General features: G+C 40.9%; 1 protein-coding gene across 4 annotated transcripts in view; it reads left to right on the top strand.

Annotated features, from left to right (window-relative positions):
• The window catches only part of hpda (4-hydroxyphenylpyruvate dioxygenase a), a 41,428-nt gene that overhangs the window by 7,068 nt on the left and 20,838 nt on the right, over positions 1-13,522 (top strand). For all 4 annotated transcript variants that reach the window (XM_069911263.1, XM_069911266.1, XM_069911264.1 and 1 more), the window contains 4 exons: positions 857-883; positions 980-1,042; positions 5,214-5,318; positions 9,077-9,119. In XM_069911263.1, the coding sequence (XP_069767364.1) occupies positions 857-883; positions 980-1,042; positions 5,214-5,318; positions 9,077-9,119 (238 nt within the window). The remainder of the gene's footprint in view (positions 1-856; positions 884-979; positions 1,043-5,213; positions 5,319-9,076; positions 9,120-13,522) is intronic.

Genomic DNA, 13,522 nt, shown 5'->3' with positions numbered 1-13,522 from the left:
ATATGAAATAAATACAGAAAATGTTGGAAACGCACAGCAGGTCAGGCAACATCTGTGAAAAGAAGAGTTTCCCTTCCACATCTTCAGAACTGAGAGAAAAAGGGTTAATTTTAACTTGCAGTGAAGAGCAAAGATGCACAAGACAAAAAGAATATCACTGATAATTAAAACAGCACAAAAATTGATTAGAGTCCTAAATTTGATGTAGTATCATGACCAAAGAAGAGGAATAATAAAAAGATGTCCTTCAATAAAACATTTAGAAAGAAAGAATTGGTTGTGCCTCTTGACATTTCACTGGAACTCTCATAGATATACTAAGGGATAAGGACAAGAGTATCAGGAAACATTCTGAGAATTTTATGGAAGTTAAAATGATTTTTTGCTATTCTTTATATTTATGCAGGACTGCATTTGAATGCAGTTTTGGATTGGAGCACATTCAGGAAAAAAAGGACAAGGATGATCCATAATTTAGATACATTTTCCAAAAGTGTGACAGGATTCAGGTCCTTAAAACTGGCTTTAGGTTTTTGACTTCAAATGTCTGTTCAGAATTAGCAAACACACGTGATTGGCAACTGTTGTGTAATGCAATCAAGGGGAATATGAGAGGACAACAGAATGTCCAAGTCAGTGTATCTGCCAGGCAGGATAGAAATGTAACAGAAGGGACTCAGATAGGAAGTAGATGAAAATGAAGTCATGCAAAGTGATATGTTCACATAAAATTACAAGCAAGTTATACTTTTATAAGCTGCACCAAAATAAATGTTAGGTGACAGATGTTAACTGATTGAAGATGTATGCACTCTGTGGAATTACATCTAAATCAATTTTTTCCCATATGTTTCAGACTTCCTACAGTGACAAAGGGGAGAAGGTAAAGGACAATTATCGTTTAAACAAAATTATTGATTTATTTTTGTTCAACGTTATCAACATTAATAGGGATAACATTTTTAAATTTCTGTGGCAGCTGGAGAGGGGCCGATATGTGAGCTTCCACCACATCACCTTCTGGGTAGGAAACGCCAAACAGGTAAGATAAAATTTCCAGAAGTATGCATGGACTTGCCCAGGTCAAAACTCAACCCCACCTAGAACAATCAGCCCATCTTGTTTCAAAATCCTGATGATGTCTCTGGAAATAATCCTAAATTCAAGAGTAGAAACACAAATTAGTGATAACAACATGAATAAGAACAAAGGCAAATATCGAAGGGATTCAAGAAAGAAATGGGGAAATCTCAGAGAGTCAGGAGAGCTTATCACAAAAAAACAATATAAAATGAACAAACAGCTGCTAAAAAAAGTGTTGTTATTGAAAGAGACTGAACCACTGAGGGAAGAGGGTAGTGAGTTATTCGAAAAGAAAAAATTGGCAAGGATCCTATGCAAATAATCTTACAAAGGGGACTGATACCAGAGAGAAGGTTTGGTTCAACATGATGTTGCATCATATCATAAAATTGAAACTATTAGAAAATGAGATTATCTGGTGAAAGAGGCAACTTAATAGCAGGTGAATTTAAATGTCAGTATGGAATAGTGTGTTTTTGGGTTAATAAATTGGAATAATTATACTTTGAAAAAAATCAGTGGAATAAGTGAGGGATTTGAATATTTGTATTCAAAGATGTTAAAAATTGTATATGAAGTGCATAAGCCAGAAAGAAAGTAAAGGAGTTAATATAGAGCTGAAAGAAAAGGAAAGATATTGAGGCAGTTGACAGTGTACAGCGCAGATTCACTCAAATGCTGGAAAGAGGAGTAAAAATATGTTTAGACTGGTATGATGTGCCTCATCAGTGAGGATAGGTAGGTGGTCCCTTGACCTGCCCTTTCCTAAGATCCACAATAAGCTCCTTGGTCTTGGTGACATTAAGAGCAAAATGTTGCTCTGGCATAATCCAAATGTTTTTTAAAAATCTCCATCCTGCTTTCTGACTCATCTAGATGTCATCATTCCCGTCATTCAGCCAACAACAGTGGTTCAATTCTATCAGCAGTGAGATATGCATGAAAGATTGTTATTATAACCCAATATAAGTGGAATCAGGTATCAATTCTGGATGTTAGTCCTGGATTCTCAAGGTATATGATGTTCCTATTTAGAGAGGTCGCGAGACTTATGGAAGAACATTAAATCAGCCATAATGTTTGGATGTCATCAGTCAAAACACAAGGCCTCCAAATGTGCCTTGCACAGTCTAGCAATCCTTAACCAGAGGGTTGAGGTTGGGCCAGTGGTGGAAATTCTTGCTTATCCATTTTCTTCCAGCAAATTTCTTCCTGAAATGTCTTTCTCGCTGATTTTTCTTCATTTTCCCGCTCACTGGCAGCGTTTTCTTGCCACACAACTTTCAAGATTCAAGAGTCCTTTATTGTCATGTAATAAAAACACTGCACTATTACGTGGAATTTGCTCTCGACAGCCGTAAGCAGACAGATTTGCCTTTGGCAGAAATTGCCTGAAGCGTCTCTTCCAGTCAGAGAAAGATGCAAAAGAGAGTCCCCTCAGAGTCGCCGTGTGTCCATGGATCCACCTTAATCACCTCCCCAAATTTTTATTTTTATAAATTTTTAAATTTTAATTTAATTTTGAAAAATTAAGACATACAGCATGGTAACAAGCCCTTTCGGCCCACAAGCCTGAGATTCCCAATTATATTCCATTAACCTACAACCCTGGTATGTTTTGAACATTGGGAGGCAACCTGAGGGAAATCCACACAGACACAGGGAGAACATATAAACTCCGTACAGAGAGAACATGATTCAGCACAGTCCCATTCACTGGCGCTGTAACAGCGTTGCGCTAACCGCTGTGCTAACGGTGCTTCTCTTACTGTAAATGATTACATTCTGGCTGACCCCACTTCCCAGACCTACCATCACATCATTGTTTCTCTTCCCCTTGTAATTCACTCTTCCTTCTGATTGTCCATCTTGGTAATCTGTCCTGTAATCATTTACCCTGCCATGACTCTTCTCCAATCCTTTTTCACTCCAATCTACTGTTCAAGAAGCAACCTTTTGAGTTCCATTTTCCATTGACAGGAATGCAATGCTTATTCAAAGCCACATGACCTCCCAAACCTTGCTATCTGCGTCCTTGTTCAAAAATGGCATGGTCCCACTATTGCTTTTGCCCTTTTGTTCCCTCAACCCTCTGCAGTGTCATTTTAAAAAGTTTCTTAAATGCTCATTTACCTTGGATATCCTCCAAACATCCCAAAGTGTGTTGAAGCTTAATCATTGTTATGTAATCAGATCTGTTTGCTGCTTTGTGCACTCATGTGTACAATCAACAGTAAGACAAGTTATGGTAATAATTTTATCATGTTTCTTAGTGAAGAATAAATGCTTGCCAAGTCACAAGATATTATACAGGTACACAACACTCCAATTTAACTTCATCTAAATGAGGTCAGATCAGATAGTTCAACAGTTCTTCCCTACTGCTCCAAACGCAGTTTGCTGCTCTAATGGACTTTGTTAGGTTGACTGGTGTCAGCTTCAACACCCGGAGACACAAGAGACAGCAGATGCTGCAATCTGAAGTAAAAACTGAGTGTCTGGAGGAACTCAGCAAGTCAGGCAACACCTGGGTGGTTGGTGTTTCAGGTGGAGGTCAGCTGTCCATCCTCCAGCAGTTCATTTTTTGCTCAGGATGACACTGACCTCTGTAAGTGCTAATTACATTACAGTGTTCTGGTGTTGAAGGAGAGATTCAAGACCCAGTTTCCCTTCAGCTCCTCTGGTTTTGTAAACCCATTAGCTGTATGACTCTCCTATCAGCTTCATTCTGCAGGTTTGTCTAAAGTCAACAGGGTTTTAGACTTTATTGTTTTCTCAATCAATGCTATAAACTATTATCCACTTTATGTTCTTGCTAAGTAAAAAAAAGAGAAGACATACATCACACAAACACTGCATACCACACAGACACAAATGCACTCAAACACACATTCACAAACATCTTACACACAAATTATATGACACACAATACACATGCAAAGTCAGATACACAAGCCCCACACATGAGTGCACACTCACGCACACGCACACTGTGGTGATACACCACTAGCCTACTTCAGGGGGCAACCTGTGTACCTGCAGAAGAGCCCTGGAGGACAAGGCAACACCTGGCCGGCTGTCAATCAGACAACCCGAATGGATCAAGCACCACCCAGTTGCCTGCCAATCACCCTCCGGGATCTAAGCTAGATCCAGCCCCTCGAGGTCTGTGCTTTGCACAGCACTCTCACAGCCAGCTCTGTGGAAGTTTAGTAGAATAAAACCTGTTGAACAGATTTTATGCTTTGTGTCTGCTTTCTACTCGATAGCACATCACACACACACACACACACACACACACACACACACACACACACACACACACACACACACACACACACACACACACACACACACACACACACACACACACACACACACACCATTAGAGAAGACCACAAAAGAATAATATATTACCTCTGATTCAGAAAGATCTCCATGACAAATTGGCAATAAAAGTTCTAATTTATGTTTATTATTATCAAACAACTGTCAAATTACAACTGGACGAAACGACATTTTTCGGTCCTCTGTGTAAAAACATATTACAAGCTATTTATATGCAGTTCATATATAAAAATAAATAAATTTTGTTAAATAATAGTATATTTTTGGATCGTATGCACAGTATGAATAGTTCAACAGTCTTACTGTTTCTCAGCCTGGTGCTTCCGACTCTGATACTTCAGGAGTAGCTGGAGGTTGCTGTGTGCCGTCTTCAGACAACAATCCCGGTAGATCACGCTGATGGGGGGGGTCGGGGGGGGGGGAGAGGGGAGACCCTAGTGATCCTCTCTGCCTCTCTTATAGTCTGATCCAATAATAAATAAAAATAAATCAATATATAGATAAGGACAGATAGAACAGTGGATTTTAGATAAGATAATCAACCAAAATAGCTAATATTTAAATCAATGTAAGTTTTTGATAGAATGAGAACATTTTCAGGAATATGATGAGTTTCCAAATATATGTAATGATGGAAATACAGCCATGATTTGCACAGGGGAGCAGAGAGTTAGTCACCATATGCACTTATAAATAATATCTACCGTGACATTGCAACAAGATTACTGTGAATAGCTATTGTCAATTACAGTATATGATGTTCCTTTATCCTCCCACTGCAGGCTGCAGCATATTACTGCTTCAAGTTTGGATTTGAGCCTTTAGCATACAAAGGACTGGAGACAGGAAGTCGTGAGATGGTATCGCATGTCATTAAGCAGAATAAAGTAAGGACTTGCCGGATGACCAAAAAATACACTGAAATTTCACACTACATCTTAAGGAGAAGTCTGACATCCAGGGTACAACTTTACCAATTAGTTGCTTACTGGTACCATTGAAAAAAATACTTTGGGTGCGGATTACGTTCTCTTAGTTTGTAGCATCCGAGGTCCCAGAGCAGTAGATGGGTAATTCTGATATTCTCCACCCAATTTTGCATTTTAGACATACAGCATGGCAACATATCAGCCCACGAGTCCATGCCACCCAATTTACACTCCATTAACCTACACCCCTTGTGTGTTTTGAATGGTGGAAGGAAACCGGAGCCCCCAGAGAAAACCCCCACAGACATGAGGAGAATGAACAAACTCCTTACAGACAGTGCAGAACTCGAACCTCGGTCCAATCCCAATCACTGGCACCGTAAAGGCGGTGCGGTAACCATTACGCCAAGCCAGTAGACGATATCAACTAAGCTATTTGAACAATAAGCTTTTCAATCTAGCAGCCCACTCATATCGCAGTCTGACCTTTGCATTTCCAGTGGAAGCTCACTTTATCCAAATTATTTTTGCCAAAAAAATGATTGACTCAACATTTGAAGTTGACTTTGAGATGTTAAGACAGCTCTTGTGTCCTGCCCTGTTTCTTGAGCTATCTCAGGGACTATACTCTGCCATGTGAGGAACGACATTGAATAATAATCTCATTCTCTTGCTCTATTTTCTAAAGTTGGCTTTTGACGAGCATTGGTGCTTGAGATAAGCCATTGTGTCAGCCTTTCAACTGATTCACAAGAAATAGGAGTGAGTGAAGGCCATCTGGCCAAATTGCGCCCGTTCCACTGTTCAATAAGATCATGGCTGATCTGTTTGTGGACTCAACTCCACCAACCTGCCTTTTCCTCATAGCCTTAATTACTCCACTTTTCAAAAATCTATCTAGGTGTACCTTAAATATTTTTAATGAGGTCACCTCTTCAGTTTCCTTAGGCAAAGAATTCCACAAATTTACTGCTCTCTGGGAGAAAGCAGTTCCTCCTGATCTCTATCCTAAATCTATTCTGCTGAATAACATCTCTATCCCCTAGTTCTAGTCTCATCTACTTTCCTGCCTCTATCTTTTGTGGTTTTAGATGTTTCTATAAGATCCCTTCTAATTCTTCTGAATTTGAGTGAGTGCAGTCCCAGATGACTCAATCTTTCCTCATAGGCCAACCCTGGTATCTCTGGAATCAACATGGTGAGCCTCCTTTGCCCTGCCTCCAAAGCCAGTCTATCTTTTCTAAAGTAAGGAGACCAGAACTGTAAGCTATACTCCAGGTGCGGCTCACCAGTACCTTGTACAGTTGTAACAGAACTATCCCTGGACTTAAATTCAATCCCTCTAGCAATGAAGGCCAATATTCCATTTGCTTTTTTTTTGATCACCTGTTGCACCTGCTACCAATCTTTTCTAATTCACGCACAAGGCACTACAAGATCTCTACCCATCCAGCTGCAGTCCTTTCACTATTTAAATGATAATCTGATCTTATATTTTCTCTTCCAAAATGGATGAACTCACATTTACCAACATTATACTCCATTTTCCAGACCATAGCTCACGCACGTAGCCTATTTATATCTCTGCATCTACTGTACGGTTTGCCTTTGCTTTTCCACTCAATTTAGTGTCATCAGTGAACTTATATATGCTACATTCAGCCCCCTCTTCCAAATAGCTCGTACTGTACGTCGTGAACAGTTGTGTGCCCAGCACCGACTCCTGCAGCCCTTCAGTCACCACTGATTGCCAACTAGAGAAACACCTATTTATTTCAACTCTCGGCCTTCTACTGGGTAAATAATCCTCTGTTCTTGATATAATGCATTTCCCTCCAATTCCATGCATCATTATCATATGAATGTCATTTATGTCACACCTTATCAAACATGTTGTGGAAATCCAATACAACATCTACCTTTCTATCCACTCCGCTCAGTCTTGCAACATGCTGTGGCCTACCTTGAGTCTCAAGAATTTTGGCTAATTATCACGAACATCTCTAATAGAATTTCTGCCATTTCTTTTAGCAACCTGGATATATTCCATTAGGACTAACAATTTCTCCACCTTTAGAGACACACTAGTTTGTTCAGCACTAACTGTTTAAGTGATAATGATTTATATCAAAGTCCTCACTTCCACTGCATTTAAATAGAGGCGGTCCCAGGTCAAAAATGTCTGATTTACGAACAACTCATACTGACGAACGGACAAGCCGGCTGGAAGTAGAATGTTGTCAACTTCCGGATCAAGCGTGGTGGAATCAGCATCGCCTGCCGTGAGCCTGACGTCTCTGCTCCTCCCGGGAGCCCGAGGTCTCCGCTCCTGCAGGCAGCCCTTGTAGTGTATTTGGAAGTGTTTCTTGTGTCTTACATGCATAGAAATGTAAAATATATACTATAAATGCTATATACGAAGATAAACATTTGTCTAACTGACACTAAATAAGAACTGTATTTTCTTGTCCTGACTTAAACACAAATTCGAGTTAAACACAGACCTATGTAACGGAACTTGTTTTTAACTGGGGACTGTCTGTTCAAAACCTCAGTCATTTTGTCATTACCCAAAACTAATTCCTCCTTCTCATCTTCCAAGGGTTCTACATTCATGTTTGCCACTCGATTACACTTTATATATTTCTAAAAAAACTGTCACGATCTGTTTTTATATTTTGTCCTAGTTCACTTTCATAGCCTATCTTCCTTTATTTATTGCTTGTTCAGTTGTTACTTTAAAAAGTTTTCCCAGTTTCCCATGATCCTTGGTGACTTTGTACGCATGAGCTTTTTGTTTGATGCCTTCCTTTATTTTATTAGTTATCCAAGGCTGGCTCTCCCCACTCTTTCTGTCCTTGCTTTTAACGGGATATACTTTTGTTCAGGACTTTCAAAATTCTGAAAGTCTTTCACTGTTCCTCAACCGTCCCACCTGCGTTCCCAGTCTATACTAGCCAACTCCACCCTCATCCCTCTGTAGACTCCCTTGTTTAGGCATAACGAGGTAGTTTTAAATTCAACTATTGCACCCTCCATTTGATAATGAAATTCAATCGCATTGTGATCACTCTTTCCGAGAGGACCTCTAACTACAAGATCGTTATCATGTAGGAACCACATCAAAGAAAGCATTGTAGCAGTGGTTGTCAACCTTTTTCTTTCTACTCACATACCTCTATAAGTATTCCCTATGCTCTGTGATTAGTGAGGGATTGCTTAAGGTGGCACGTGAGTGAAAAGAATAGGTTTGAAAACCACTGTTTTAATTGTACCTCACTGACTCCTTATGTGCACAGTTTCAGAACTCCAAAGGACATGGGCCAATGACCATTTTTCTCAAACAAAATATTTCAGGAACAATTGGGTCCAGAGCAGTGATTCTCAACCTTCCCTTCCCACCTTGAGTAATCCCTTACTAATCACAGAGCACTAATAGCATAGGGATTATTTAAAGTGGTGTGTGAGTGGAAAGAAAAAGGTTGAGAACCACTGCCTAGTAGGTTCAGTAATATTCTATTCAAGAAAGTTATCACACATTCATTGGTGAAGACCTCGTCAAGACTACCTTGACCAATTTTATTTGCCCATCCTATGTGCAAGTGAAATGCCCCCATGGTAATCGCTGTTCTATTCTTGAATACATCAGACATTTCTTGGTTTACTGCCTGGGTTTATTCCGGTGTACTACAGTATATTCTATTTTTTTTCAACAGATTGTGTTTCTTTTCCATTCAGCACTGAACCCTGGTAACAAGGGTGAGTATCATGTTTCACTTTCTTTTGGCTTAGAAGAGGAAATTATATAGGTCGAGGTGCTTCTTAAAATCATCTGATACTAAAATAATGTAACATCAGAATCACGAAAGGGGGAAGATATCCTGATCAGCAAGCACGTTATTGCGGAATTTACCTAACTGTGCCTAAAACACATTGGTGAGCTGGGTATCACATCAGTCAGGAAATGGAGTGCAGTTGCTGTTCAAAGAGTGACAGTCACCCTGTGCTGAAATTGTGGTGACGGACTGTGATTTTGCTTTTGCTGCAAGAGTGGTGATGAATTGAGGTGCACCATTCCTTTATTGTCATGTAATAGTGAAAAATTACCCAAAATTACCTTCTACCTGCTGTAATGCAGACAGTCGTCATTAGTGATGCTCAGTGCCCCTTACAGGAAGAGAGAAAGAATTCCATCAGAGTTACTGAGTGTCTGTGGATTTTCCCCCAACATTCCCACAGCCGCTGCCGCCACACAGACGATCCTTCAGCAACCCAAGCTCCAGATCCAAGCCTGCAACAAGATCAGGAAATCTTCAGCACCCGAAGCCCTGTGGAATCCCTTCTTGCCCTCACCAGCCTCTGATACCCGATTCCCATGAGCCGGTCTCCAGCAGCCTGCTGCCCGCGCAGAACCCCCGACCATAAGTTTGCCTGCAGCCCGTGTGGGTGCCTCAATTGCTGGTTTGCTGCTGTGGTTACCTTCCCTTTAGTGTTGTCTCCCATGCTTCTCAACGGAGGATGTTCTCCCCGTTCCTGGCACTCTCCGCCGGTCCTCTGCTCCCCGGAGTCTATAACACTGTAACTCGGCCGCTGCCGAGCACAGGTGCTGCCCTCTTGAGCAGAGTCTTCCATAATTGCTGGATTTTAATTACAAGCACTGTGGGCTCCCTGATCAGATTGTTTAAAGCCTGTACGAAGCTGCCATGATTAGGACTGGGAGGTTGAATGTTTCAGAACAGCACTGCTCTCTGCTCTCCTGGGTCTGCCCGTACGGTAGCTCAGGCAGTGCCATCTATTTTTTTTGTTGAATAATGACTGGAACTGATTTGGGCTATGACCTCTGTTCAAAGAGAGGTGATGCATTGAGATTGAGCATGGCAAAACACTGGTGATGGATTGAGATGCAGTCTTGGTTGAAGTCCATAATTCCCTGAAGGTAGCAACACAGGTCAATTAGTGGTGACAAAGGCAGATTTCAGATTTATTGTCAGAGTACATACATGACATCACATACAACCCTGATATTCCTTTTTCCTTTGGGTGCAGCAAAATTACCACTAATTGGTAGTGCAAAAAATGAACTGTACACAGAGTAAAACATGTAAACAAACAAAGAACAGTAAACAGATAACGAATGTAAACAAACTGACTGCGCAATACAGCGAGAACAAAAAAAATCAATAAAGTGCACAAGTAAGAATCCTTAAATGAGCCCCTGATTGAGTTTGTCATTGAGGAGTCTGATGGTGGAGGGGCAGCAGCTGTTCCTGAACCTGGTGGTGTTAGTCTTGTGGCACCTAAACCTCTCTCTTGATGGCAGCAGCGAGAACAGCTGGGGGGGGTGAAGGTCTTTGATGATTGCTGCTGCTTTCTGAAGGCAGTGTTTCCTGTAGATGTACTCGATAGTGGGGAGGGTTTTGCCTGTGTCGTCCTGGGCTGTGTCCACAACCACTTGGAGGGCTTTAAGCTCAAGGGTATTGGTGTCCCCATACCAGACCGTGATGCAGCCAGTCAGCACAAGTCATGCTTGACTTCATACAACAAGAATTATATAGTCATGGAGTTACACAATAGGGAAGCATGTCTTATGGCGCAACATGTCACGCTGATCCTGATGCTTGTCTGAATTACTCCCATTTGCTGCATTTGGCCTTTAATCCATAAGCCTGTTCAAATACCTTTTAAATGTTGTAATTTTACTACGGCATCCCCTGGCAGCTCGCACACTGTTCAGTTGCCCCTCAAGAATCTTTTAATTCTTTCTCCTCTCCTCTTAAACCAATTTCCTCTAGTTTTAGACTTTCCTATTCTGGTGACGATGACTGTTTATCTTATTAATGTTTCTCATTATTTTATGTACTCCTCAGTCTCCTGTGCTCCAGCAAAAATAGTCATAGTCTAGTCAGTTTGTTCTTACTGCAATCTCAGTAATGTCCTCGGGAATTTTTTCTGCATCCTTTCCAGCATATGCACCCTTCCTCTATCAGGCAACCAGAAATGCACATAATGCTCCAAATTTGATCTTGTTAATGCCTTGTGCCTGTTCTCGCTGCTGCCATCAGGAAAGAGGTACAGGTGCCACAGGACTCCCACCACCAGGTTCAGGTACAGCTGCTACCCCTCCACCAGCAGGCTCCTCAACGACAAACTCAATCAGGGACTCATTTAAGGACTCTTACTTTTGTACTTCATTTATTTTTTTCTCTCTTTGTATTGCACAGTCAATTTGTTTACATTCCTTTATTTTTTTTATATGCATATAAAAACTATAAACACTCTTGATTATATTTTTTTGCATAATTCTGCCTCCCTGCAGGAAAATAGAATCTCAGGGTTGTATGTGATGATATATATGTACTCTGACAATAAATCTGAACTTTGTACAGTGGTAACATGACATCCCAACTCTTATACCTTATTCCATGTCCAATGAAGCCAAGCAGCCAAGTGTCCTGCCTACATACGTCACTACTCTCAGTGAACTGTGTACCTGCATCCCATTATGTTGCAACATTACAGAAAACTGATTGGATCACAGATCGAGCTCTGATTGCAGTTCTGGTCACCATATTATAAAAAGGCTGTGCCTGCATGGAGAAGGTGCAATCCAGGATGTTGCCTGGATTAGAGAACTTTTAAGATGAGGGGAGAGTGGATGGGATGTCCCTGGATAAGAAGGTATTTGAAGAATGTCCTGATGGAGGCAGGTAAAATTTTGAGGAATATTTTGGGCAGGTAGCTGGAACCTTTTTCCATGGTAGAGGCACCAAATACAAAAGAACCAAAGGTTAAAGTGAAAGGATTTGAGGGGAAACATTTTACATAGAGAATAGTTTATGTCTGGAACTTCCAGAGGAAGTGGTGGTATCAGGCACAATCACTATGTTTAAGAGACATTTAGACAGATACTTAAATAGTGAAGGCATAGAAAAAATATGGGCCAAATGCAGCCCAAGTAAGATTAGTATAGATGGCCAGAAAGGTCAGCTTGGTCAATGAGAACTGAAGGGCCTATTTCTGTGGTATGGAACTCTTTATTAAAAGTGTGGTCATGGATGACGGTAGAATCTGTGTTGGATGGGCGCTGTTGGATTAATGTACTCCTTGTTCAGAAGGAGTGGTAATTCTGTGTGCTGGAAGAATAATGGGGAAGTGGGTAGAGGCTGTTTTAAAAAAGTGATAGCAATTTGAAGTGGAGCATTTGTTGAAAGATTAGTGGTGAATTGGGTGTAACCTGCATTTTGATTGAACAGCAATGAACAGGCATATGGGTGGCCTTGAAAAAGCACTGATGATCTGAGGTGCAGCTTGTGATGAATGGGTTTAACAAAGTGAAGAACAAACTTTAATTGAACAGTACTAAACCAATGGCAGTGGATCTAATGCTTCAGTGACACAATGATCACATTTCCAGCATGTGCCAGAACGAGCTCGTTCTGATGAAAGATCATCAACTTGTAATGTTAACTCTGTTTTATTCTCTCCATGGATGCTGCTTGGATGACTTGGAGTTTCCAGCAACCTCTTTTATTTCATATTTTCAGCCACACGAGTTTTGCATCACAGTTTCAGTAGTGTTTTCTTCATCTCTCCCTGTGTTCTCATTAATTTCCTTCTGTTTACACCACTTTTCCAAAGATAAGCTGTGATTGACAAGCATTCACCACCTTATCCCAATGGGCACCAACACCTTTTTTGCCATTCTCACCTATAAGGTCACCTCCCATCACAGACATTCCTATTGTTCACTAACTTCACCCCCCCCCCCACCTTCCTCTTCAACCTAAACCATGGTCAATTTCAAACGTCCCCGTTTCAATGAAAAGTTATTAATTCAAAACTTTCTCTCTCACACATGACCCCCTAACTTGCTGAATATTCATCGTAATTTCAGCTGTGATTTCAGAGTTCCAAAAGGTATTGGTTTTACTTTCCGATTCAGGTAGCAACAGTATGAAGGCGGAGGCCTTGCCATAGAGTCATTGAGGTGCACAGGATAAAACAGATGCCTTGGCCCACTGTGTCTGTGACAATTATCTTGTACTGTACTCACCTACATTTTCCCCCTTGCCTCTAGATCAACTGCCTGATTTTCCTGCTGCCCACCTACGCCAGGGCAATTTACAGTTACCAATTAACTTACCAACTAACAATTATTTGCA

The sequence above is a fragment of the Narcine bancroftii genome, chromosome 14, assembly GCF_036971445.1.
Source record: "Narcine bancroftii isolate sNarBan1 chromosome 14, sNarBan1.hap1, whole genome shotgun sequence".
NCBI classification, from domain to species: Eukaryota; Metazoa; Chordata; class Chondrichthyes; order Torpediniformes; family Narcinidae; genus Narcine; species Narcine bancroftii.
Note: the sequence above shows the minus strand (reverse complement) of the source record. Positions and strands in the feature narration are given on the sequence as shown.